The following is a 23,943-nucleotide window of genomic DNA, read 5'->3' as shown; positions in this document are numbered from 1 at the left end:
GGGCAGATGAATAATTAGGCAGTGGTTCCTATGCACCAAATGTTTGGTTTTTTTACATGTAGGACACATGATTTTTCTTTGTCATCTCCTTTTTATCTTTCTTGCTTGCTGCCTTTGACAGGTACACACACACACACACACACACACACACACACACACACACACACACGCATAGGTGCATCCTTCACCTCTCATTCTATGCAAAGATCCTCTGCTTCTAGCCACTAGGCTTTCCTAGCTAATGCTAAAACAACATGTAAATCTATCATGTATTCTGACCTAGCTTTGCCAGGACAAAGCGGGAGTTCCACTCATTCTGTCTCCGGTTCTCTGGCCCCAGGTGAGCTTATACGTGGCTGCTGAGGTTTGGCATACCTTATATGAATTGGCAGTGATGATGGAGTGAAAAAGGAGGGTGTGGAGGAAGCCATGTGTGTACACAAGTGTGCCGTAGTCTTCAGTAGCACAGTCACAAGGAGATGTGGGGATGGGATGGGACTTAAAGTGTTTCAATTTGAAAATTCTCGGAATCAAATCTACGTAGAGGGCATTTTGGTACCTTCAGTGCCATCCGGCTCAGCCTGCTCCTCACGCTGCTTTTGCTTGAACTTCATGTTCCCATAATGCATCACAGCTCCCGTGAGCTTATAGATGGATACTTTCTCTTCAGGTGAGAAGCCCAGGATATCAATGGCACTCTATCAGGAAAGAAGAAAGGGCAGAAGTTAGGGAAGAAAATATTGTGAGAATTTATAATATGCCCCAAAGTAACCACACCTCTGTGGGGTTTGCTGGCATCATCATAGCCTTTTAGAAAAATGTGTGCATATACTTTGACTTACGTCTGTGGCCATCAACTCTTCTTGATCATCAATGCTGGGCACTGTGATCTCCCCCTGACTGACAAAGGCGTAGTCGTATGGGTTGGTGGTGATCAGGAGCATTTCTGAGCACAAAGAATTAAGGGTATATGTTTGACATGAGAAATTGCTAGTATGAAGTTTACCTGTCATCCACAAATTTAAGTTCTTCCTTACCAATTAGCTCTGGCTTCTTATTGGAGGTAATCTGATAAAAAATGTGGTAACTTCTCTCAGCCTTTAGCTGGAAAGTGACTCTAGACTTCTCTAGAAGATCTGGAAAGAAAGATATCAGATTAGGAAAACAAGGCATTCTTTTTGACATATTGTAAACTTTAGTGCCTTTGGCCAAAACTGAGGGACACTACATTTGGCTCCGCTGAGATTTTGGTGTGCTTGTTCTGTGGTTACATGTTAGAACTGATGTGCACATGACAGTTACGATACACCTTCCCATGTGGGTGCAGCCACTGAAGCACACTTCCAGGGGGGTCCACGACCTCTGTGTGTTAGAGTCTCTGGATCACCTCACATTATCTGTGGTGAAAGTCTACCTTGAAGACATTTACCAAATTGGAGTTAGCTGGTAGGTAACCCTGGGGGTGGGAAATTAGAGTTGCTTCTGAGGTTTGGAAGTCCTCTGGAATGAAGATGGGATCATTAGCCTGATACTGAGTTATGAATGATACTGAGAAACTGAGATAGTGAATTCTGTGCAGGTCTGGCATTAGCCCTCAGGCAACTCTAGCAGCCAAGTGCTGTTCTGCAGGCTTCTTGCATGGAAAATGTTGCAGAATGGCCCTGCAACCAATCTAGCTGGTCTCCGCACTTAGATTTTCAACAGTCCAGTTACTTACATGTTTCGATATCAGCAGATGCCAGTTTCCCTGTGGTACCGAAGTGGATTCTGATGAACTTGCCCTGGAAAAGATAAAGCCATATTTAGTACTAAACACTGAAGCACATAAAGATAAGCATCTAAAATATCAACTTAAAGGACAGGTAGGACTCCTCTGGTGATCCAGAGACTCACAAAGCGAGAGGAGTTGTCATTTCTCACAGTCTTGGCATTCCCAAAGGCCTCCAGCAAGGGATTGGCACTGATGATTTGATCCTCCAGGGTCCCCTACATGGGAAAGAGCAGTCTTGGCATCTGGGAATCCAGACTTCTGGGCACCATAGCAGAGTCTGAATCCACATTCTAGCTACCAGACCCACCTGCATTTTGCCAGACTCCTCTTTCTTCTTCTCCCCAGTGACTGCAATTGTTGCAAAGTACTGGATGACACGCTTGGTGTTCACAGTCTTCCCGGCCCCAGATTCTCCGCTGTTAAACATAAGGGAAAGGAGTTCAGAATGGTGCGATCTACTGGCAATGGTTAAGACACTTGCTGCCAACCAGAAAGAAGAAAGTCACATACGTGATCAGGATGGACTGGTTCTCACGATCTGTGGAAGCAATAAAGACCACCAGTTAAAACTGTATGTTCTACAGAAAGTAATGAAGACGGGTGAACCCAGACTCATCGACTCTTAGAATAAGATTTGTGAAAGTGAGAGGCAAGGAATCACCTTTTTCCTTTTTCTCTTTTTCTTTTTGTTTTTTCCATTCTTATTTTTTTTGTTTTAGTAAATACACATAACAATATATCTATCACCTTTTAAGTTTTCCATGTGTCTTTGTGGTATGTATGTGTGTAAGTGCATGCATGATGTGTGTGTGTGCGTGTGTGTGTGTGTGTGTGTGTGTGTGTGTGTGTGTGTGTGTAGACACACAGAATCCTAAGACTGGTCCTGGGAATCTTCCTTGATCACTCTGCACGGTATTCACTGATGCAGGGTCTCCCAGTTGAAGCTAAAGCTCACAGATACATCTACTCTAGCTATCTGGCTTGCTTGGAGAGAGAATCCTAAACTCTCCTGGCCCAGGCTGCATCCGATTGGTTTCTAGGGAGCATAGTTCTGTTCTTCATGCTTACGTGGGAGCACTTTATTCATGAAGCTATCTGCCTGGTTAGATTTATACAGTTTTAACTGTATAGTTCTGTGGGATTGTGTTCTCTCATGTTGTATAGCCATCGGTACCTTCTGCTTTCAAACAGCTTTTCATCTTGTAAAACTGACCCTCTGTACCTATTGTATAGTGGTTCCCCATTCCTCTGGACCTGGCAACCACTCTTCATCTTTCTGTTGATAATAGTTGACTATTATCAAGCCATCCTATGAACAGAATCACATAGTGTTTGTCTTTGTGACTTTTTCACATAGTCTGCCTGTGTTGTGGCGCTGCCAAAATGAACTCTTTCTAAAGGAAGAGTGCTATTCCATTGTATGAATATTCCGTCCTCTGCCTAACTATTCATCAGCTGGTGGGCATGTGGGTTTGTTGCATATTTTTGCTGTTATAAATGATGCTGCTATGGACTAGACCTGCAAACAGATCTTGGAACGCCTGTGTCCCTTTTTTGGCTAGCTTCCTAAAAGTAGGGACCATGGATCAGACCCTAATTATATTCCAATTGCTCAAGAACCACTTTACTATTTTTCATAGCGATCCTGCCATTTTACGTTCCCACCAACAGTGAATGGCATCCTAATTTCTCTACATACTTTCTAATACTTCCAATTTTCTTTTTTTTATCTTAGTTATCCAAATGCATGGGTGGGTATATTTTATTACTTTAAAAATTATGTTATTAGAACATTTAAATCCACATAAGAGCAGAGACTATGATAATGAGATTCTGGACACCCGTCCTATAGAGGAATAATCATTAATGCTTGGCTAATTCCATGGCATCACTATGCTATTCCAACCTCACTGGGTTATTTTGAAGAAAATCTCAGACATCAGGTGATTTTGGTTGTGAAAATTAACAGTCCCACGATTGTAAGGTCATTGGAGACCTTAGATGTTGCTTAGGTGACATCTCCCACTCAGCAGACAGTGAAGCTGAGACTTAGAGAAGAGAAAATGGCTTCATAAATTTGAGTTACAGAACTAGATAAGGTTGAAGATAGTCAGGTATCTTGACTTCTACTTTGCCAATTTTTCAACTTCTTGTTCTCTGTTCAGCTTTTGATGTCATTATTCTGACTCCTGATGATGCCAAACAAGAAATGGCCTAATTAAGTAATAATTTTATTTCATTTTAATATAGGTATTTATCAATATGTAATAATGTATTTTATCGAATTTCTAGTTTATCAACTCTGTAATTCTGTGTTGATAGATTGTGGGTTTTTGAGACTTCTAGGTTTAAAAGTATTTCCAGAGAAAATCAATACAAGTCTACGTGTTATTTAGATGTATGTACACACTTAGGCTTGTCCTTAGCTTCTGTTCAAGGAAATGGGTATGGATTTCGGATCAATAAGATTGTCTTCTTTTTCAAACAATAATAAAATCATGTACAGCCATATTGTCTCTAGGAGAACAGACAAGAAAACAATGTCCTAGTGTTTCTGGCAATGTTCAAACAACACTAAGCAAGTCAACGCCATGGTTCTGTTTAATTCTGTATGAAAATTGTGTTTGGGAGCCTAGGTGACTCTAGGGTACCCCCAAAGCCCAGAGAGTCGTTTGGTGGCAGTGTATACTGCAGTTTCTGGATATTGAAACCTCTGGCAGGAGCCAACATCCGGGTAACTTTGAGAAAGGTGGGCCCAGAGTCTTTGTGAAAGTCCAGGCCAGTTTGTCACAGGGGATCCCTGTTGTGTCACTTTCCTTCCCCCATCCGGCTTTAAAAGACAATCTGTGACCAAGAACAGTGAAATGAACAGAAAAAAGGGAAATGTGCCCAGCTACCAAAACTTCACAGAAGAAAGGGAACGTGGGAACCGAGGCTCTATCCAGAGGCATTTGGTATGTAAAATAAAAGGTTTCAGTGCTGCTTTGGGAGTATGGTTTGATAAAGTGGGGCTAACAGACTTTAATAGGAGAATGTTTCAAAGTCTGTGGGAGGAATTTTATAGTTTCTCTTCACCCATGGACGATCTCCATTTTACTCACACTCAGTCCCCAAGGCTGGCAATGTCTGCTATGTCATTCGAAAATCCACCTAAGAATTTAGAGTTCTCTGGCTATGGCTGAGACTTTTTTAGACTGTTGAGGAGGTAAATACTTTTAAAAGAATCTCTTTGTACTTTTATGTATCCAATTCAGAAAAAAAAAAGAAAAAGAAAAAAGACAAAAGAAAAAGGAAAAAAAAAAAAAAAAACAAAAAAACAAGGGAAGGAGTTAATCTGCTTTCAGAAACTGGCTCTTGGCTTTATCCGAGCTCTCATTTGCTAGCCCTGTTGGCTTGGGCAGGCCAGGGAATTCCGGAGTGTCACTGTTCGCATCCTAAAGTAGAGATGACTGCCGGAAAGAGCAAATGTCATGGCTGTTGTTGTTCTTTGGAAATGGCAAGTCCCACGAGGCACGGACGTCTTATAATAAGACTGGAGTGAGCTCTGTTTGTCCATCCCAATTGTGTGTGCACATTCCTATAAACAGATGCCCCACTCACCCGTCAACATGAACTGGTAGGCGTTGTCAGAGATGGAGAAGATGTGGGGCGGGGCCTCCTGGCGCTTTTTGCCTCTGTAAGCCGCCACCACTTCAGGGTTGTACACCGGCAGCCACTTGTAGGGGTTGACGGTGACACAGAAAAGACCTGAGTAGGTCTGTGGGGGGAAATATCAGAAAATTCAATCTAGCACCTCTTGTTTCATTTTTTACAAGAAATAAACGGACTAAAAGAGTCACTCACGTAGATCATCCAGGCTGCGTAACGCTCTTTGAGGTTATACAGCACCCCGGGCTCATGAAGGTGGGTCATCATGGCCATGTCCTCGATCTTGTCATATTTGGGAGGGTTCATGGGGAAGACTTGGTCTTCCTTGACGGTGAGAGTCTGGTAAGGAAGCAGAGTGGTTTGAGATAGATAAAGCTACATTGAACACACTTTCCACCAGGTGGTTATTCAATGCCTTTTAGAGGCTTGAGTACCTTTGTTTTCTGGTCTGAGGAAATCTGTTTCCCACGATAACATAAGAGTTAGTACTTTTATTGACACATTTGATTGTACAAATTCAGAAGGTTTAGCATGATTGTTCTTCAGACACCCACACAGTGCGCATTGATCGAATCCACCCAGCCCTCCATGAACCGGCTACCACCACTTCCTTGCTTGTATAGTCAGAGGAAATGAAACTGGCACACAAAATAGGGACCCAAATGGTTATTGCAGTACTACTCGTGTTTTTAACAAGATATTTTTCTTTTCCTTTTCTTTTCCTTTGCTAGGCCAAGCATTTTGGGAAGGGGAGATAGTGTAGCCTGAACCCCTTTAGCTCCCAAATCTTGGGACTGCACGCTAGGAGTAGGATGCTCATGAGGCTGCAGGTTCAGGCACCCCCAGCGAGGGAGACTTTGCCTCTAGATTGAACAGGAGAAATGACCCCAGAGTTCGCCCTCCGTGTTTTCACTTACTGCTCCACTTTCCGTCTTAACGGTCACTTTCCCTCCTTCCTTGCTTTGTATGACGCTCTTCACATAGGACTCCTTGGGCTCCGCCACAAAGACAGATGTTTTGGCATCAAAGGGCTTGTTTTGGGCCTCAATCCGCTCCTTCTCCGATTTTCGGAGGTAAGGAGCAGCTTCGCCAAAAATAGCCATCTCCGCGTCCGAACCCGTACTCATGGCTGCTACTTACTTAGCCGAGGTGTCGGCCTTGGGAGACAAGGAAGAGAGACGTAAAGAGCAAAAGTAAGAAACGTGGGTGAGGATTTGAAGCGTGGTCTTCAGGGCAGGCCGAGATCCCTTCTGCAATCTGATATCTTGTGAAAATTTGAGGAACCAGTTTTAGAACTTGACAAGTGTCCTCCCCGGAATCTTGACTCCCAGGAGTGGGTACCTACATCTTCGATTACAATGAAAATCTTTCTGCCCAGCTTTTCCCCTCTGAACTATAGCGATCTCTGTAGTTCAAGCTGTTGACGGATTGTTTTACAGCAACTGTCATTACTTAATCCTCTTGTCCCTTGCAGAATGTCTGCATCTGCCACACACTGGGACAGTCACCTAGTCAGGAAGGAAACATGGCTTTTGTGCAAGGGAAGGTTGTTGGTATTTTCAAGGCTACCAGAGGCACTCTTCTAATTTTTTTGGATGACCACTGTTGCTCAAAACCAAATGACTGTCCTCATTTTGTTGCTATTTGGCATTATATCTCTCCGTGGGCTGTTTACAACTTCCTAACCAGTTCTTGGTTCTGGATTTTCATCCTTTGGCTTGGGAGCAGGAGACTTAGCGCTGCCCTGTTTCCCAAATCTCTTTTGACATGAGAGATTTCAGCTCTCAGTTTAACTGATTTAACCACAGAGAAACGAGTGCCTCTGTGTGGAGGCTCTTCCTCCCATGGAAATTCCATTGGGGTTCCTTCCCCTCTACTCAGAAGAAGAAGAAAAGCATTAAGCATTAGTCACAGGCACAAATGTCATTGACTGACCCTGGATCAGTGAGCCTCTGCGGCAGAGGCATGTTAACTGGTGGGCTTTTAGCTTTACTCTCAGGTACTGACTTCTGTAGAGCACAGTAGAATTGCTCCTAAATTATTCATGATTGCTAACCCTCTGTGCCCGGAATACCTGCAGCTTTAAAAAAAGAAAAACTGTATTTTTCTCACACACACAAAAATAAGAGAATCCTTAAAAATAACTCAGATATGGTTTTAACAAGATGTTTATGTCTCCGATTTTAAGTAACACTGTCTGAAAAGCGTGTAGTGTGTGTGTGTGTGTGTGTGTGTGTGTGTGTGTGTGTGTGTCCAATTCCATGCAGGAGGCTTAACACACAGTGGTTGATGGCCACTGGAGAGTACAGCTGATAACTCACTGTCAAAATTCATCCTGTCCCAAACGTTCCTTTAATCCCAGGCTTCAGTGAGGGTAAGTAGTCTCCGAGAATAAGACATTCTGGAAAAATGATTTCCAGCGTGTGCAAGCCATCCCTTAAAAAACACCTCCTGCTCTAAAAACTTGGAAATGGTGGGTAATTAAGAACTATTCACAGTTTCCTTAGGCTAAAATCCCCTCTGTCACCAGTAAGTGAAGGAATCCAAGTCTTACCTATGGGGCTCTGGATGAAAATGTAGTCACGACTGTCCTGCTCTGTAGACAAGAAGTTTCCCCATTAGTGATGCTTGGCAATCCTGGCCATACAGTATAGAATTGAAAAGTTCCCCTACCCTACACCTTCAAGCTTAAGAGCTCATGCTCAGAGATAGCCACTGGGTTCTTGCTGCTTGCCCCCAGGATCCTAAGGCTCCCAAGGCTTCCATCCATCACTTACCTCTGGGATCTTGGCGAAGATAGGGTGTGAGGGGCAGCCCTGCTTATATAGGAAGAGAAGTGCTGATGCTGCAGCTCCCTCCTCTTTGTCAGGGCAAAACACTTGGCAACGGGAACCCTCGGAGAAGTTTGTAGTGACATTTGGCATCTTCGGATATAATTAGAAGTATTCATATCATTCAGAGTATGTGAACCAATCTCCTATAAATAATTTGACAAGGACCATCCTGCCCTCTGAGAATGCTTTCTAGTGCGTTGGGAAAGGGAATCTTTGAGAGTGCCTGGTGGGCCTTCTCATAAGTTAGTTCTTAAGAGTTATATTCAATTTGGCAAACTGTCATGCACGCCTGCCCTGTGCTGCCAAAGATCAGATGCCCAGCAACGCACTTTCCTTATTTGTTCTCACAGGAGCCCCCACACCGCATTCCCTTGGGCCATCGCCAGGGCTCATCCTTGGAGTCTGACTGGAGCAGCAGAGCCAAATCAAGAGGAGCCTTTATGCTGAGTCTCCACCATTGGGCCAGTGCCCACCCTGTCAGCATGCAAAAGGATTATAATTAGAAGTTAATGCATTCATCATAGGGAAAAATATAGGAAGGAAAAGAGAAAATACACCTAGACTCGTCTGGAGGGATCGCATGGGGGCTATAAGTGGGGTCATACTTAATACAGACTCATGTCTTAACAACCTGCCCTAACGTTAACATAGCCAATTCAGGCTATTAGTATAATTAACATCCTTATCCTTTAAAGAAAATATTTTATGGCTATACTTTTAAAGTTAAAATCTTCCTTTTTGAAGTCGTTTATATTGAGATATAATTTATATATGACCTAGCTTACCCATTTTTTCGTGGGAATTATGTTTTTTTTAACTTCACAATAAAGTTCTCTTCCTTCACTGTGCTTAAGCATGCAGTTATTCACCTAGCCACCATGAGGGCAGGGATCCTGTACGGCTACAGTTCTAAGAGCTGCGGCAACTGTGTATGTTTCTGTAGCCTCATATATTTTAATGACATAAATCGACACCTTATAGACTAGGCTAAATTTCTCCTTTGGTTTATAATAATCCAGACTTTGGGGGTGCATTTTCTTATGTATTTCCTGGGGAAAAAATAAATGGATATAATTGGCATAAGAATAGGCTCGTAGACAATGGACACTGTAAATGTTTAAAATGTACTCTAGGTGCTCACCAACTCCCGTTCTGCTCTTGGTTCGTTTCTTCCATCAGTTCACAAACATCATGGAAATAATTCCACTATCTGCAAAAGCAGACCAGTCTAATGGGCGCAGCGTACCTCTGACTGACAGTTCATGGTCCAGTTTATTTTATTTGTAGCATCTCCCATCTCCTCATTACTAGATTATTTTGAAGTTATATACTATAAAAATCTGAGTAGGATTCCATACGCCCGAGATATAATTTGCCTTTTAAGTTGAGATATACTTTGCCTTTTCAAGTTCTGAATGACTTCTTGTGGTGTAATAGCGCTCTGCTGCAGCCTCTCCCACTTTCGGATCTTCTGTAAGACCTAAATGTTTAGACAAATTCATGAGAAGATTTCCTTTGTGTCTCTGCTCCTCTGGGTGTACTGTAAAGGGACTTCTAAAACTTGGGGATTCAGGGTCATACACGGGTTATTTTATATTTCCAAGCTAATTTTAAGAAAACCGTAGTTTTGTAATTTATTTTTAGTTAATTATTCATTAAATTCTGCAATTAATTATTAATTTACAGGAGCTTCATTATTTCTGTCCTTTCCACTTGTGTGCATGTGCGTGTGTGTACACGCATGTGTTAGGATGTGAGATTGGTTTCTGGATTCTATACTTTCTCCCATATTTTCATGCAAATAACAGTTTTTTTATGTTCATTGGGACAACTTTTTATTACTTATTTATTCATTTCAATGGTCTTTTTTATTATTTGTCAAGTCTGCATATCGGCTTTAGAATCAGGTTTTCAGCTGTGAAAAACTTCTGTAGAATTTTGATTTAGATTTAGTCGATTTAGTAGGTTCATTGAACAAGAATTAGAGTTGTGAGCCGGTCCTTGCCTGGGTGTGATATATTTCATGTTTACTCCAAGTCATTACATTTCTCCTCTAGCTCCTTCCCGGGTCTTAGATATTTTGCTAGTTTTTTTCTTTTTAATTGTTGGATGAGTCTATTTTTCCTAGTATACTTTTTGCCCAGTGATTACTGACATGTGTCAGACACTTTGGATATTCAGACCTACAGTTTCTTTTGGGGGTGCAGTTAGCCCAAATCATTCAGAATCCTTTGCTCTCGGAGTAGGGGGTAACACAGAAGTTGCTCTGTAGGGCTTCTAGAATAGCTTTTTTAAAATATAATTTATTTATTATTTTATTTTGTATGCATCGGTAATTTGTCTGTATGAGGATGTTAGATGCCTTGAACAGGAGTTACAGACAGTTGTGAGCTGACATGTGAGTTCTGGGAATTGAACCCAGGTCCTCTGGAAGAGCAGCCAGTGCTCTTAACCATTGAGCCATCTCTCCAGCCTCCCAGAATGGCTTTTTTATAAAAAGAGGTAGGATTCCATGTAACACCTTTGCTTTTCCCATTCTCCTATTTCTCTGTGTTTCATAGGTGAATAGCTGGAGACAGTTTTTAATGAAAGGTCAAGAGAATTTCAGAAAACTTAGCCTTGTTATTTCTGAGCTGGACTTTTCTAGAAAGTCATTCATTGGTGGGGCATAGAGTAGTGGTGTTTCATGGTTATCCTTGCAAATTAGGTCTGAGACTTAGCACCCCAGGCCTTGTCACCAGTGATCTTGCCTATAAGGAGAGGTCTCAGGTGATATTGCCTGTAAGGAGGGGTCTCAGCCGAGCGCCTCAGCCCTGAAGCATGGCAGCCATTTCTTCCAGAGGCTGGCTCTTGGCTACACATGACCTCTCTCTGTGTAAGTAGCTCCTCGCCGGCCCCGCCCAGGGCTAGGCCCCCAAGGCACTGTGTTCGAGCCTTCCCAGGACGCCTGGGCTCTTTGTCCATCAATAATTCCGAGTACCTGGGGGACGCCGTGCCTCACTCCCCAGGTCTGCCCAAAGCCAACCCGGGCCACTAGTGGACCAACTTTTTTTTTGGGGAAATCCGCTCTCCCACTGATGGCCACAGTCCCCTGAGCAGAATCCTCTCAGGCCTCCAGAAGCCAGATCACTTGTGGCCCCAGTTCCTGAAACTGTGAAGCAAGCAGTTGTCCATCCTGGCCAGGCCAATACCAGGGCCCCGTTCAAACCTGTCAGAATCAGCAGCCTGCCCAAAGTTAAGTGGTGCTAGGCCAGAGCCCAGCCTCCCAATCCTCCCTGTGAATTACGAGGGTTGAACAGACAACAGCAGGAGCTAGTTCATAGCACTTAGCTTTCCTGACCCCAAAACTGTATCTTGTACAAAACAGAAAATAAACTCAACAGCTGTCCTCAAAAAAAAAAATCATTTCTTTTACACCCTTTGCTGAATTCCATTTTGGCTTCTTTTTTGGTGGTTTGGTTTTATAGCAGGATCTCTTGTAAACCAGGCTGTTAGACTTATAGCCAAGGCTGGCCTTGAATTCCTAATTCTCCTGCTTCCACCTCCTGATTCTAGACACATACCTGGCTTTGCTCCTTAATCATTTCTAACCTATTTAAAAATGCATATTTTTATATATTTGAATTTTCAGTGGATCCTGTACAAATAATCAAAGTTTTGTGTTTTCTTCCTCTCTTAATTTATGTGTTATTTCTTCTTCTCTTACTTCATTATCTGTGACATTAAGAAAAATATTAAGTATTATTAATATTTATTATACTTACATAGTATCATACTAGCTAATCTTTAAAATTGTGACACATACTGTATAAGGGTATCTTTACTCTTGTATTTATTTTTATAAAGTATTTGATTTTATAACTTGTATTTTTGGTAGATGTAATAGCTGTAAACCCCCATGGGAAATAACATGATATCTTGATACATCTATATTTTATGCATTGCATCTGAAGCCTTATCTGGTATAATACTTGCTATATTTTATATTGAGTTTGCTGTTCTGATAACAAAATCAACAAAATAATTCAAGTTCTGTGTGTTTGCTTAAGAAAACTGAATGCATGCTTTAAAAATACTTATTTTAAATTGTATTACCTGTACATGTAGTACAGGTGCCCAAGGAAGACAGAAAAAGAGATTGGTCCTCTGGCTCTAAAATTAAAAAGTCAGTTCTGAGTTGCCTGATGCTGGTTCTGGGAGCCTAATGGGTTCTCTTCCAGGGAAGTACATGATTTTAGCTCCTGAGACATTTCTCCAGGCCTTTAGTTTATACAAAAGTTTGAGCATGAAGTTCACAAAACACTATTTGCCATGGGCCAAAGTGGGAATGATCAAAATCCTCCATCTAGCAGGTGCGTAAGCAAACTCTGGTACGTGCGTTTGGTGGAATCTTAGTTCTGTAGAAAGGGAGGAGATGCTGGTAGGGCTGCCATTGCTGTCATGTAGAGAACCTTAAGATTCTATGTGAAATAAATGGACTAGGACACAGAGGTCCCAAATTTAATGACTCTATTTACATAAAATGTAACATATGAATACAACCTTCTTTATACTTTTATGTGCATTTGTGTGTGTGTGTGTGTGTGTGTGTGTGTGTGCGTGTGTGTGTGTGTGCGCGCGTGCATGTATGGTATGTGTGAATGTGTTCCATGAGAGAGCCATGCCTGTAGAGACTAGAAGGTGTTGATCCCCTGGAACCAAAGCTACAGACAGTGCTGAGCTTGCCAGTGTGAGTTCTAGGAACTGAACCCAGGTCTTCTGGAAAGGAATGAGGTGCCCTCAGCTGCTGAGCCATCTCTTCAGCCCTTCTTCATTCTTTTGCCTCAAATTATGGTTGTAAGATTTTTCCATAAATTTAAATGTAACCATATCTTGCATTCATGGTTGTATAGTGTTATATGATAAATATGACTATTTATCACCTGTAATGAATGTTTGACTATTCGTGGTTTCTTTTGTCAGAACTTTAATTTTACTTGTCTGAAGTTCATATGACCAATAGTGATTGCCATTTGTGTAATATTAAGAATTAGCTGAGATCTACCCTCCTTGATATCTTTAGTGAACTTTTCCATGCACTGAAAAGGATCCATTGTAAGAATATAATGACTTTAGTGGGCTTACAGAATTGTATCCCGGTTCCCATAACAGTCTTAGAGCCTGCCTTTGAGACGTTCTTAACAATTGTTTGAGTTCTTCAATCCCTCATCAACTCTTTATCTGTACAGTTTTGCCTTTCCTGGAAATTTCACCTAAATGGAATCTTGCAGTGGAATCACTTGTGTCTGGCTCTCCCACCCATGCTCACCCTGTTCCCACAGTGCATTTCTCTTTGTTGGAGGGCAGTAGGCCACACCTGCCCTACATGGATTCTTCCCACTACTATGAATACAATACAGATTGCGGGTGGACATGTGTTTATCTTGGGTAGCTATCTAGGACCTGGATTTCTATGTGTTTAACTTTTTAGGAAATTGACAAATTCTTTCCCATAGTACATTTGTCATTTCCACCAGCACCAAACAACAGTTCTGATTCCGTTCCTATCAACTGTATTTGTGCCCTGCCTCCTTGGATTGTGCCCCACCTACTGGGTGTAAAGTGGTCCCTTGCTGTGGTTCAGATCTGCATTTCCTTAATGGACAATGATTGGAATGTCTTTACCATCTGCCCGTTTACCATTTATACATATGTGAGCATTTGCAATCTGAATCTTTAGCCTATTTGAAACAGTGTTGTCGTTTTCTTCTTATTTGCTAGTTCTTTTATATACATTTTATCTATGAGTCATTAATCAAACAGGTGATTGACGGATAGTCTCTTCCTATCTGTGTAGAACTTTTAATTTCTAAATTAATCAGTAAAATTCAGTTTATCAATATTTTCTTTTATATACCGCATTATTGGAGTCAGATCTTCCAAATTTTTGTAATATGAAGTCACAAAAGTCTACTTTTTACTGCTACCAATTTTATACTTAAAGTTCTTTCATTTGCATCTGCATCCTCTTTGATGTAAATTTCTGCTGATGGGCTGACAGCTTAGTTTCTTTCACCACTGATATATTATGGTTGGTGCCGTTTGTTGAATGGCCAGCCACACTCAGTTGATGTGCCTTGGAAACTGCAGAAGTGTTTGATGAATGTTTTTCTATTTCAAGATGGAAATGATCTGCTTCTTTAATTTTTTTAGATCTATTTATTTTATTTTTATGCCTTTGAGTATTTTGCCTGGATATATGTGCACCATTTGTATGCCTGGTACCAAAGAGGATAGAAGAGGGCAGCCAATCCCTTGGAACTGGAGTTTCAGATGGTTCTGAACCACCATGTGCATGCGGAAAATTGAACAGGTGGTCGTCTGCTAGAACAGTCCATGCTCTCAAGCACCGAGCCAACGCTCCAGTCCTAATGATAGACTCCTCCTCCTCTTCCTCCCCCCTCATCCTCCTCCTCTTCCTCCTCCTCCTCTTCCTTCTCATTCTCCTTCTCTTTCTCACCTCTTCCTCCTCCTCACCTCCTCCTCCTCACCCTCCTCCTCTTGTTCCTCCTCCTCTTCCTTCTCATTCTCCTTCTCCTCCTCACCTCTTCCTCCTCCTCACCTCCTCCTCCTCACCCTCCTCCTCTTGTTCCTCCTCCTCTTGTTCCTCCTCCTCTTCTTCCTCCTTCTCTTCCTCCTCCTCCTCCTCTCCCTCCTCCTCATCCTCCTCTCCTTCCTCCTCCTCTTCCTCCTCCTCCTCACCCTATTCTTCCTCCTCCTCCTCACCCTCCTCCTCTTCCTCCTCCTCACCCTCCTCCTCTTCCTCCTCCTCACCCTCCTCTTCTTCCTCCTCTTCCTTCTCCTTCTCCGCCTTCTTTTTCCAAAATGTTTACACTTCACTTTAGAATTCAGAACATAGGGTTACAGCCAGGATCTAGGAGCCAAGAAAAAGTATGTGACTATGTTGCTATAAAGAATTGTTTGTTTATTGTTGCTATGTTATGAACATAGAAGTTCATGATGAGTCCTTATCAGTCAAAAGATATAACTATATTTCATATACCACTAAATAACTTTAGGAGACTAAATTAAAACTATTTCTTACAAGCATAGTTTTAATTCTGTTGTGTATTATTAAATCGTTGATTTGATGTAAACGCTTTGTCCATGGTACAATTAAACAACCATGGAAGATTTTTTTTCTTCAAGAATTAAGTCATTGCAATGATCGGCTTCCTAAGTGAATATCTGCATATTTTCAGAATCCCAGAAGCGCAGAATACACAGCAGACACTAGCCTTGTGCTTTCCAGGTACCTGGTCCTTAGAAACATGGAGAAGTATCAGATTTTGTGTCTTTCAAAAAGTGTTGTAGGTAAGTAAACAATCACATGTGTTCTCCCATCCCTGAATATGAATATTTTTTGTGAGTGCTTTAGATTGACTTTTTAACTTTTTCTACCAAGGAGGAAAAAACTAATTAAATTAACAAAAGATATTTCAAATATAGTTAGCTTTAATTAAGTTTACTTTTCTTTCCTCAAAAAAAGAAATGAAATACTAAGGATGAAGATTTCATTATATTCATTTAAGTTTAAATTATCTTTGTAGAGAGAAAGTAAATACTAACTAATAAAATTTTCCAGGTAGTTGAGTTTCTGGAGTAGGGCAGAACACCAACTGTTATAATATCTGAAGTGTTTCTATTCTTTCAAGAACTAACTTCCACATCCTTTCGTAGGGTCAGCATCATTCCCAGTGAAACCTGTATATCAGATATAAGGGAAACATTTAATTTCTCTTATTAATGCTACAAAGAGTTATATTTACTTTTTGAAAAGATTTATTTTACTTATGGATACATGTATGTGAGTGCCTGCAGGAATTTTTGAAGATACCTGTGGTGTTCCACAGAGGTTGTAGGCTTCCCTAAAACTTCATTAACGAGCAGATGAGAGCCAGCTGCCTGTCAGGAGTCTGGGGATCTGAACTCCAGTCCTCTGCAAGAGCAAGGAGTACAGCTAACAGCGGAGCCACCCCCCAAACCCCACACTTACTTTATAACTTTTGCTTGTCTTACTGAAGTGATCTGTGTCTTGACTTGGGAATAGTCGGTCTATTATTGTCTCCTGGGTATAATTTTAAAGTCCTTCATGTTTTTGACAGATGCGTTACATTGGTTTGTTTAGCTCAAAGACATTTGTTAACCGCACCAAAGATTTCTGCTTGTTACATCTTCATGGTAGATTGCATCTTTTTTTTTTTTTGGTTCTTTTTTTTTCGGAGCTGGGGACCGAACCCAGGGCCTTGCGCTTCCTAGGCAAGCGCTCTACCACTGGGCTAAATCCCCAACCCCAGATTGCATCTTTTAAAAATCAGGTATGGACTGCGTGTGTTTTGCACTGTTTTGCCGTGAATTCTATTTCCTGTCCTGCCAACTGTGACATCTTTGCCTTTATACTTCGGTGGCACATATACGAACTGATTTTTCTAATACTCATATTTTCAGCCACCCTGATTTACTTTCTCTTGCATCTAACTTTTAAGAATCCACTAGCTGGTAAGGCTGGATCGTTTAAAAAAATGCCTAACTTTGTATAGTTAGTATAAACTAATAAAAACAAAAACTGCTAGGTAGGGCGGCACTTGCCTTTAGTACCAGAAATTGTGAGGCAGAGCCAGGTAGATGTCTGTGAGTTCGAGGCCAGCCTGATCTACATGGAGAGTTCCATGTCACCCAGGATTATACAGTGAGTGAGTGCCTGTCTCAAAAAGACAAGACCACCAAGTAGTAATTTGGAAAATACATGTGAGTTCCCTGTAGTAAGTTTTAGACATCAATCTGGCCCGTGTGCCTTTGATGATGTGCCCATTGGTTGGCTTAAATATCAAGGTGTTATTTTCTATTATTTTTATGATTCAGGCCACCTAACCTCTCTAAACCTGAGTCTGCTGATCTGTAAGGAAGGAATTGCTTTGCTTTCTCATCCCTTTCGATGTTAATTTATTTAATAGTACAGGTAAAGTATTGTAAATATTACTTGGCAGTGTTTGAATAGACTTACTAAAGAGCTGTCTAGACTCATGTAAAGGAGAGGTTGTATTCTGTGGGTGGTGGATACACCCTGCCATGTTTTAAATGAGGAACTGACCTTAAGATTTGAAGTAGCTATTAGCCCAAATGCTTGAATTACCCTAGATGCACAGAACACGTGAAACTCAAGAAGGATGACCAAAATGGGAATGCTTCACTCCTTCTTTAAAAAGGGGACAAGAATACCCTTGGGAGGGAATAGGGAGGCAAAGTTTAGAACAGAGGCTGAAGGAACACCCATTCAGAGCCTGCCCCACATGTGGCCCACACATATACAGCCACCAAACCAGATAAGATGGATGAAGCAAAGAAGTGCAGGCTGACAGGAACCGGATGTAGATCTCTCCTGAGAGACACAGCCAGAATACAGCAAATACATAGGCGAATGCCAGCAGCAATCCACTGAACTGAGAATGGGACCCCCGTTGAAGGAATCAGAGAAAGGACTGAAAGAGCTTGAAAGGGCTCGAGACCCTATATGAACAACAATGCCAAGCAACCAGAGCTTCCAGGGACTAAGCCACTACCCAAAGACTATACATGAACTGACCCTGGGCTCCAACTGCATAGATAGCAATGAATAGCCTAGCAAGGGCACCAGTGGAAGGGGAAACCCTTGGTCCTGCCAAGACTGAACCCCCAGTGAATGGGATTGTTGGGGGGGAGGGCGGTAATGGGAGGAGGATGGGGATGGGAATACCCATATAAAAGGGAAAGGAGAGGGGTTAGGGGGATGTTTGCCTGGAAACTGGGAAAGGGAATAACAATTGAAATGTAAATAAGAAATACCCAATTTAATAAAGATGGAGAAAAACGAAAGATTTGTTTTAGGCACAATCATGCTAGCAGCACAGAAGAGGGATCAGAGGACTGGAACAGAGATGGAGGACCTGCTTACACAGCTGTGCTGTCACAGGAAAGGAGCACTCAAGGTAAGGCATCAGATTTGGGTATGAAGAGAAGGGTACAATATTTAGGTTGAAGACTTGACTGACCTCACTGAGGGAGAAACAAAATTCTAGATGCCCAGAAACCACTTGAATTGGTCCTGCTTGAAGATAAGTAGAAATAAATGGGATTTCCTTGGTTTGAAAGAAATACTTCCCATGGAAAGAGAACAGACCTGAAAGGCGGAATGGAGAGGTTTCCTGGGTGGAACACTGCAGTGGTGAGCTTCCCCCCAGAAAGCAAGCTTCCAGGGATGCGATTTTTTACCGTGTCAAAACAGATTTTTTAAATGTGGGGTTTGAACACTATGAAGTGCCTGTGAAGGCAGGCTGATCATTAGAGCGTGGGTTCTTGTATGTATGATAAGTTAGTGTGTGACAAAAGTGACCTTTGGTGTCATTAGAGGAAAGAAAAGACAATTTAGTGAGCAGGGTTGAGATGTGCCACTTAGAAAAAGAAACGATTTCCTCCCTGCTTGTCCCTATTTACGGCAGTCTGTTATAAAAGCTTCGAACTGTTGACCCGAAATGAAAGGGTGACTGGCAAGAGCAGATGTGAAAATGTAGAATGTTTATGCCTTGGGAGGAGAGACACCTTTTCCTTCAGGGCTAAGGATCAAACTAGATAGTTTCATGTGGTGGGCAAGCTGGCACCCGTGCACTGCACACCCAACTCAGGACCATCTCCCACAGGGTAAAAGGCCCTTCTATTTATGAAGTGGACACTCTCAAGAACTAAGTTCAGTGTGTGACACAACGGGCCATCAGCGAATTAAAAGGTAAATGGCAGCCTTGGGGAAACGATGGGCAGTGTTTGTCAGACGGAAATTGTGTTCACTCATACTCAGAAATGAATTGAGGAGAAATGCAGGCCCGTACAAATAGAAAATAGAGGTACAAGATAGCAAAGAGGGTTCTCTGAACAGGACACGCTAATGACTGGTCAATTAAAACATGCTCTATTTCAACAGTTGCAAGACTGATACTAGCGTGCACGTGTATTTTATCAATTAGGTTGACAGAGAGGGGGGAAATCAAAGGTAGCAAACAGACATGTGGAGGAGTGGACATTCTTGTTCACTGGAAATAAGGGCAGAGGAAGCCTTTTGGGACAGTTGGTTGCATCTTTGAAATCTAAAGTTATAATAACTTTACTTCTCATTGTATCCAGTAAAAGGACATTGTGATTAGCGCCGTGTACTTAGCATTTCTTCTAAATCTCGAACTTTGGGAGACAAATATCTCTTCAGTGACTTTGTGTGTTTAATTAGGTGACCACCTGTTAAGTGATGGAGCTGACGATGTGCTCAGTGGTTGGAACCTGACACTCGTTTTAATCTGTGATTTGGACGGCCTCAGTCCATTTTTCCATGGTTCTCTGAGCTACAACACTGAAAACTAAAATCCCTGTAAATACAAACCGTGAAGGGGTGCTGATGGATCTCTACAAGAAAACTAACTAAACACCAAGACATGCCTCATGACTGACAAATTATTGTTATATTTCTAGTCCTTCTCAAAAACATAAATAACTTCTACATGGGTCCTGGGTGGCAAGTCTTTATTTTAAGTTAGAAACCCTTCCAAGGTCTGGCATGAATCCTTGTCCTTGCTATTCTTGTTAGTATCCACTTACAATTAAGCCCAGGGCAAGCGTCGAGTTACTGTCTCTAATGATCCCAAAGCTTTGAGAGTCACTACCAGACTTCAGCTTACAATTCCTAAGATTCCCTTTGCCCCAAGAGTCCCTCTGTTTTTCTCCACCCAGCGATGGAGAAAAAGCAGATGGATTACAGCCACTTCAGACATCTGTACTTGTCCTGAGATGGAAACGGGAAGTTATCTTGTCTTCAACTAAAGGAAACAACTTGCCTTTCAAATGCCTTGTTGGCACAGATATGTTACTTACACTCACGTGTGAATGTAACACTGGTTTGGTTTTTGTTTGTTGTTGATGGTGGTGGCCGGTGGGTAGCACTCCATTGTGAGGGCATACAGCATCTTGTCATCTCTTCTTTCTCACTTTAAGTTTGCCGTTTGATAGCTTTGTTTTAATTGTGAGATGGTCTTACTGTGTTGCCCTGGATAACGTGTAATTTAACTGATCGTAATCTCCCCAGTAGATGGGACAACGTGCTTGTGCCACCCCACCCTGCTTGTGCAGATATCCACTTGCTGATGGATATTTTTATTACCTTTCTGTGAATATACCTTTCACTTCTGTTGCTTAAACAGCAAGAAGTAGACATTCTAGATAAGAGCTCAAACTTAAAAGAAATTAGCGAACTTTCTTTAAAAAAAAAAGAGAAACGAAGTTGTCCACCCTCCTAGTAAGCAGCGTCTGAGGGACGGCAGAAGCTCGGAAGCCTGTTCAACAATCTGCCACCGTCAATCTTTGAAAATTAATCACTCTTGCAGGTTTGTAATGGAGTCTCCTTGTGATTTTAATTTGCTTCCCTTGACAGACCACATTAAATGACATTTAATATAGTTATTAGACCTTAAAATACCTTCTTCTTGAATCGTCTCTTTTCTCTCTTCTCAGTTTTGTTGGGTTGCATTCTTTGGATGCAGAGGCTGTGGACTCTGCATCTGGGAGTCCTTTGTTGAAAACATATGAAGAATATATTTTCTCCAAGCCCGTAGCCTGCCATTTTTGTGTTCCTAACACTGCCTTGAGGAGCCAAAGGTCGAAGGCAGAACCTTGTACATAATAGGAAAGTGCGCTCTACCACAGAGCTCCATCCCAGCAATAGCTTTCATTTGTCATTTTTATATTTTATATTTGTGTGTACTCTGTTATTTTTGAGAGCTCTTGCCTGTCATCACAGAGATAGGCATCTGTGTTTCTTCTAGACGGTTTGTCTAAGATTTTTCACTAAGTCTTGAAATAATTCTATTTTATTTTCCATAAAAATATGTAGTTCATTTAGTATTCTTTTTAGCAAAGATTTTTTTTTTGCTTTCAGAGTGAGTTAAATTAGCAATTTAGTAAAATGTCATTCGACTATATAAATATTGGACATATTTCAAGCTTTCTATTTTGTTTCATTTATCAGTTTTTAGAATTTCAGTGTTTATTTCTGTCAGTATGTGTCTTGATGTGTAATGAAAAATTACTAATGTTACCATTACAAAATGTCCATCTTTGTTGCATATAGTGGGCAGATTTTAAAAGGCTATTTTATCATCTATCCACAAAGCCATTTTTCATTTATCTTGTGGTTGCTGATTATAATATGCATAGTTCCTCATTCTTTTATGTTCAATTAATTTGTACTTTGGCTAATACAAATGACCTTTACTTGGGTCATGATTTTTAAAAGCAGATAACCTCTAACTTTCAATTTTTTAAGCCATTTACATTTACTTTTGTCTTTAAAACACATTTTTAAATGCTTCACGACATTTTTTGTTCCTGTTTTTTTTCTTTCTCTTGTACTGTTTTATAATATAACGTGTGTGGTATTGTGGATTGAATGAGAATCCTGCACACGGAAGTAACTACTCTGTCCCTGAGTATATCTATAGTCTATAATGTAACATTTTAACTTATTTGATGACCTTTAACCTACATGCTAATGACTGCTTCATGGTTTATCATATTACTTTAACTTACCAGCTTTAGATTTTTATTAGCTCAATTCTTTTTTTTTTTAGTTTTTTCTTTTATTGGATATTTTCTTTATTTACATTTCAAATGTTATCCCTTTCCTGATTTCTGTTCCAGCAACCCCCATATCCCATGCCCCCTTCCCCTGCTTCTATGAGGATGATCCCCTGCCTACCAACGCACTACCTCCCTCCTCCCCACCCTGGCATTCGCCTACACTGGGGCATTGAGCCTTCAGAGGACCAAGGGACTCTCCTCCCCTTGGTGCCTGACAAGGCCACCCTCTGCTACATGGGCAGCTGGAGCCATCTGTCGTTCCATGTGTACTCTTTTGTTGGTGGTTTATTTAGTCCCTGGGAGCTCTGGGGTGTCTGGTTGGTTGATCCTGTTGTTCTCCCTACGGGGTTGCAAACCCCTTCAGCTCCTTCAGTCTTTTCTCTGATTCCTCCATTGGGGACCCCGTTCCAGTCCAATGGTTGGTTGTGAGCATCTGCCTCTGTATTTGTCAGGTGACAGCTAAATCACGCTCTTGTCAGCATGCACTTCATGGCATCAGCAATACAATATTGTGGGGTTTGGTAACTGTATATGGGATGGATCCCCAGGTGGGGCAGTCTCTGGATGGCCTTTCCTTCAGTCTCTGCTCCACAGTTTGTCTCCGTGTTCCCTCTTATGAGTATTTTGTTCGCTCTTCTAAGAAGGACTGAAGCACATACACTTTGGTCTTCCTTCTTCTTGAGCTTCATGTGGTTTGTAAATTGTATCTTGAGTATTCCAAGGTTTTGGGCTAATATCCACTTCTCAGTGAGTGCATAAATATGTGTTCTTTTGTGATTGGGTTACCTCACTCAAGATGGTATTTTCTAGTTCCAACCATTTGCCTAAGAATTTTATGAAGTCATTGTTTTTAATAGCTGAGTAATACTCCATTGTATAAATGTATCATATTTTCTGTCCATTCCTCCATTGAAGGACATCTGGGTTCTTTCCAGATTCTGGCTATTATATATAAGACTGTTATGAACATAGTGGATCTTTGTCAAAGGAACCAAAACCATCCAGTGGGAAAAAGACATTTTCAACAATGGTGCTGGTTCAACTGTCGGTCAGCATGTAGAAGAATGCAGATCAATCCATTCTTATCACACTGTACAAAGCTCAAGTTCAAGTGGATCAAGGACCTCCACATAAAACCAGATACACTGAAACTAATAGAAGAAAAAGTGGGGAATAGCCTCAAACACATGGGCACTGGGGAGATTTTCCTGAACAGAACACCAATGGCTTATGCTCTAAGATCAAGAATCGACAAACGGGACCTCATAAAATTGCAAACCTCTGTGAGGTGGTTAAAAGTTGGGTTGTTTTTTTTTTTTTGTTGTTGTTGTTGTTGTTTTTTACTAAGCTGTCCATTTCTTTGTCTTCTACCTAGATTCTAGGGATAAAGAATTTACCCTTTTTTCAGTATCCATTGGTGTTTCTGTGTTGTCTGCTTCTTTAACACTGAGTTGAGGTATATGATGAAACTCTTCAAAGCCACAGACCTCAACACTGTGACCATCCTGAGTGTCCTACGTTAATGTGAAGTAGAATATCTACGTGTGTGTGGGGGGGTAGTTGTATACTTATTGGGAAAAGCAGGTAAAGAAGCAACTATCCCATCTCTTGGGAAGGGAAAGGTTTCCTTACTAAACTTGTGAAAGAGACTGTGTTAAAATTTCCTCTGCATGTAGATCCATTTTTAGATAGTGTGTGTCTAACATAGCACTGTACACAGTGCAGATGAAATTCTTGCTAACATTTCTCACTCATTCTGCAAACATTTCTGAACTATTTGTGGTGTGCCAGGTTGTGCCTGACCTACCACATACTCAACAGTAAGTCGAATGCCCTGCCTGCCATGGTAAAGCTTGCGATTTGACAGACATAGTCGTCAGTAATTAATCTTATAGCAGGACAGAAACAAAGCAAATCAAGGAAATAAGATGTATGGAAGTGAAACAGACAGTTCAGGTGCTCCTAGAGTTGTAGGTCATGGTGAGATTCCCAACTGGAATT

At 41.3% G+C, this 23,943-nt stretch overlaps 1 protein-coding gene across 1 annotated transcript in view; it reads right to left on the bottom strand.

Moving 5' to 3' along the window:
- Myh8 (myosin heavy chain 8) overlaps positions 1–8,015 on the bottom strand; it is a 29,597-nt gene extending 21,582 nt beyond the window's left edge. Inside the window, exons 1-11 of the mRNA NM_001100485.1 lie at positions 7,974–8,015; positions 6,337–6,576; positions 5,615–5,758; positions 5,372–5,528; positions 2,282–2,309; positions 2,079–2,187; positions 1,894–1,986; positions 1,718–1,781; positions 1,038–1,136; positions 843–946; positions 560–698 (exon numbers count right to left, since the gene is read on the bottom strand). Coding sequence (NP_001093955.1) covers positions 560–698; positions 843–946; positions 1,038–1,136; positions 1,718–1,781; positions 1,894–1,986; positions 2,079–2,187; positions 2,282–2,309; positions 5,372–5,528; positions 5,615–5,758; positions 6,337–6,546 — 1,147 coding nt within the window. The 5' untranslated portion in view covers positions 6,547–6,576; positions 7,974–8,015. The remainder of the gene's footprint in view (positions 1–559; positions 699–842; positions 947–1,037; positions 1,137–1,717; positions 1,782–1,893; positions 1,987–2,078; positions 2,188–2,281; positions 2,310–5,371; positions 5,529–5,614; positions 5,759–6,336; positions 6,577–7,973) is intronic.
- Positions 8,016–23,943: the final 15,928 nt, after the last annotated feature.

The sequence above is a fragment of the Rattus norvegicus genome, chromosome 10 (genome assembly GCF_036323735.1).
Source record: "Rattus norvegicus strain BN/NHsdMcwi chromosome 10, GRCr8, whole genome shotgun sequence".
Classification (NCBI taxonomy): Eukaryota; Metazoa; Chordata; class Mammalia; order Rodentia; family Muridae; genus Rattus; species Rattus norvegicus.
Note: the sequence above shows the minus strand (reverse complement) of the source record. Positions and strands in the feature narration are given on the sequence as shown.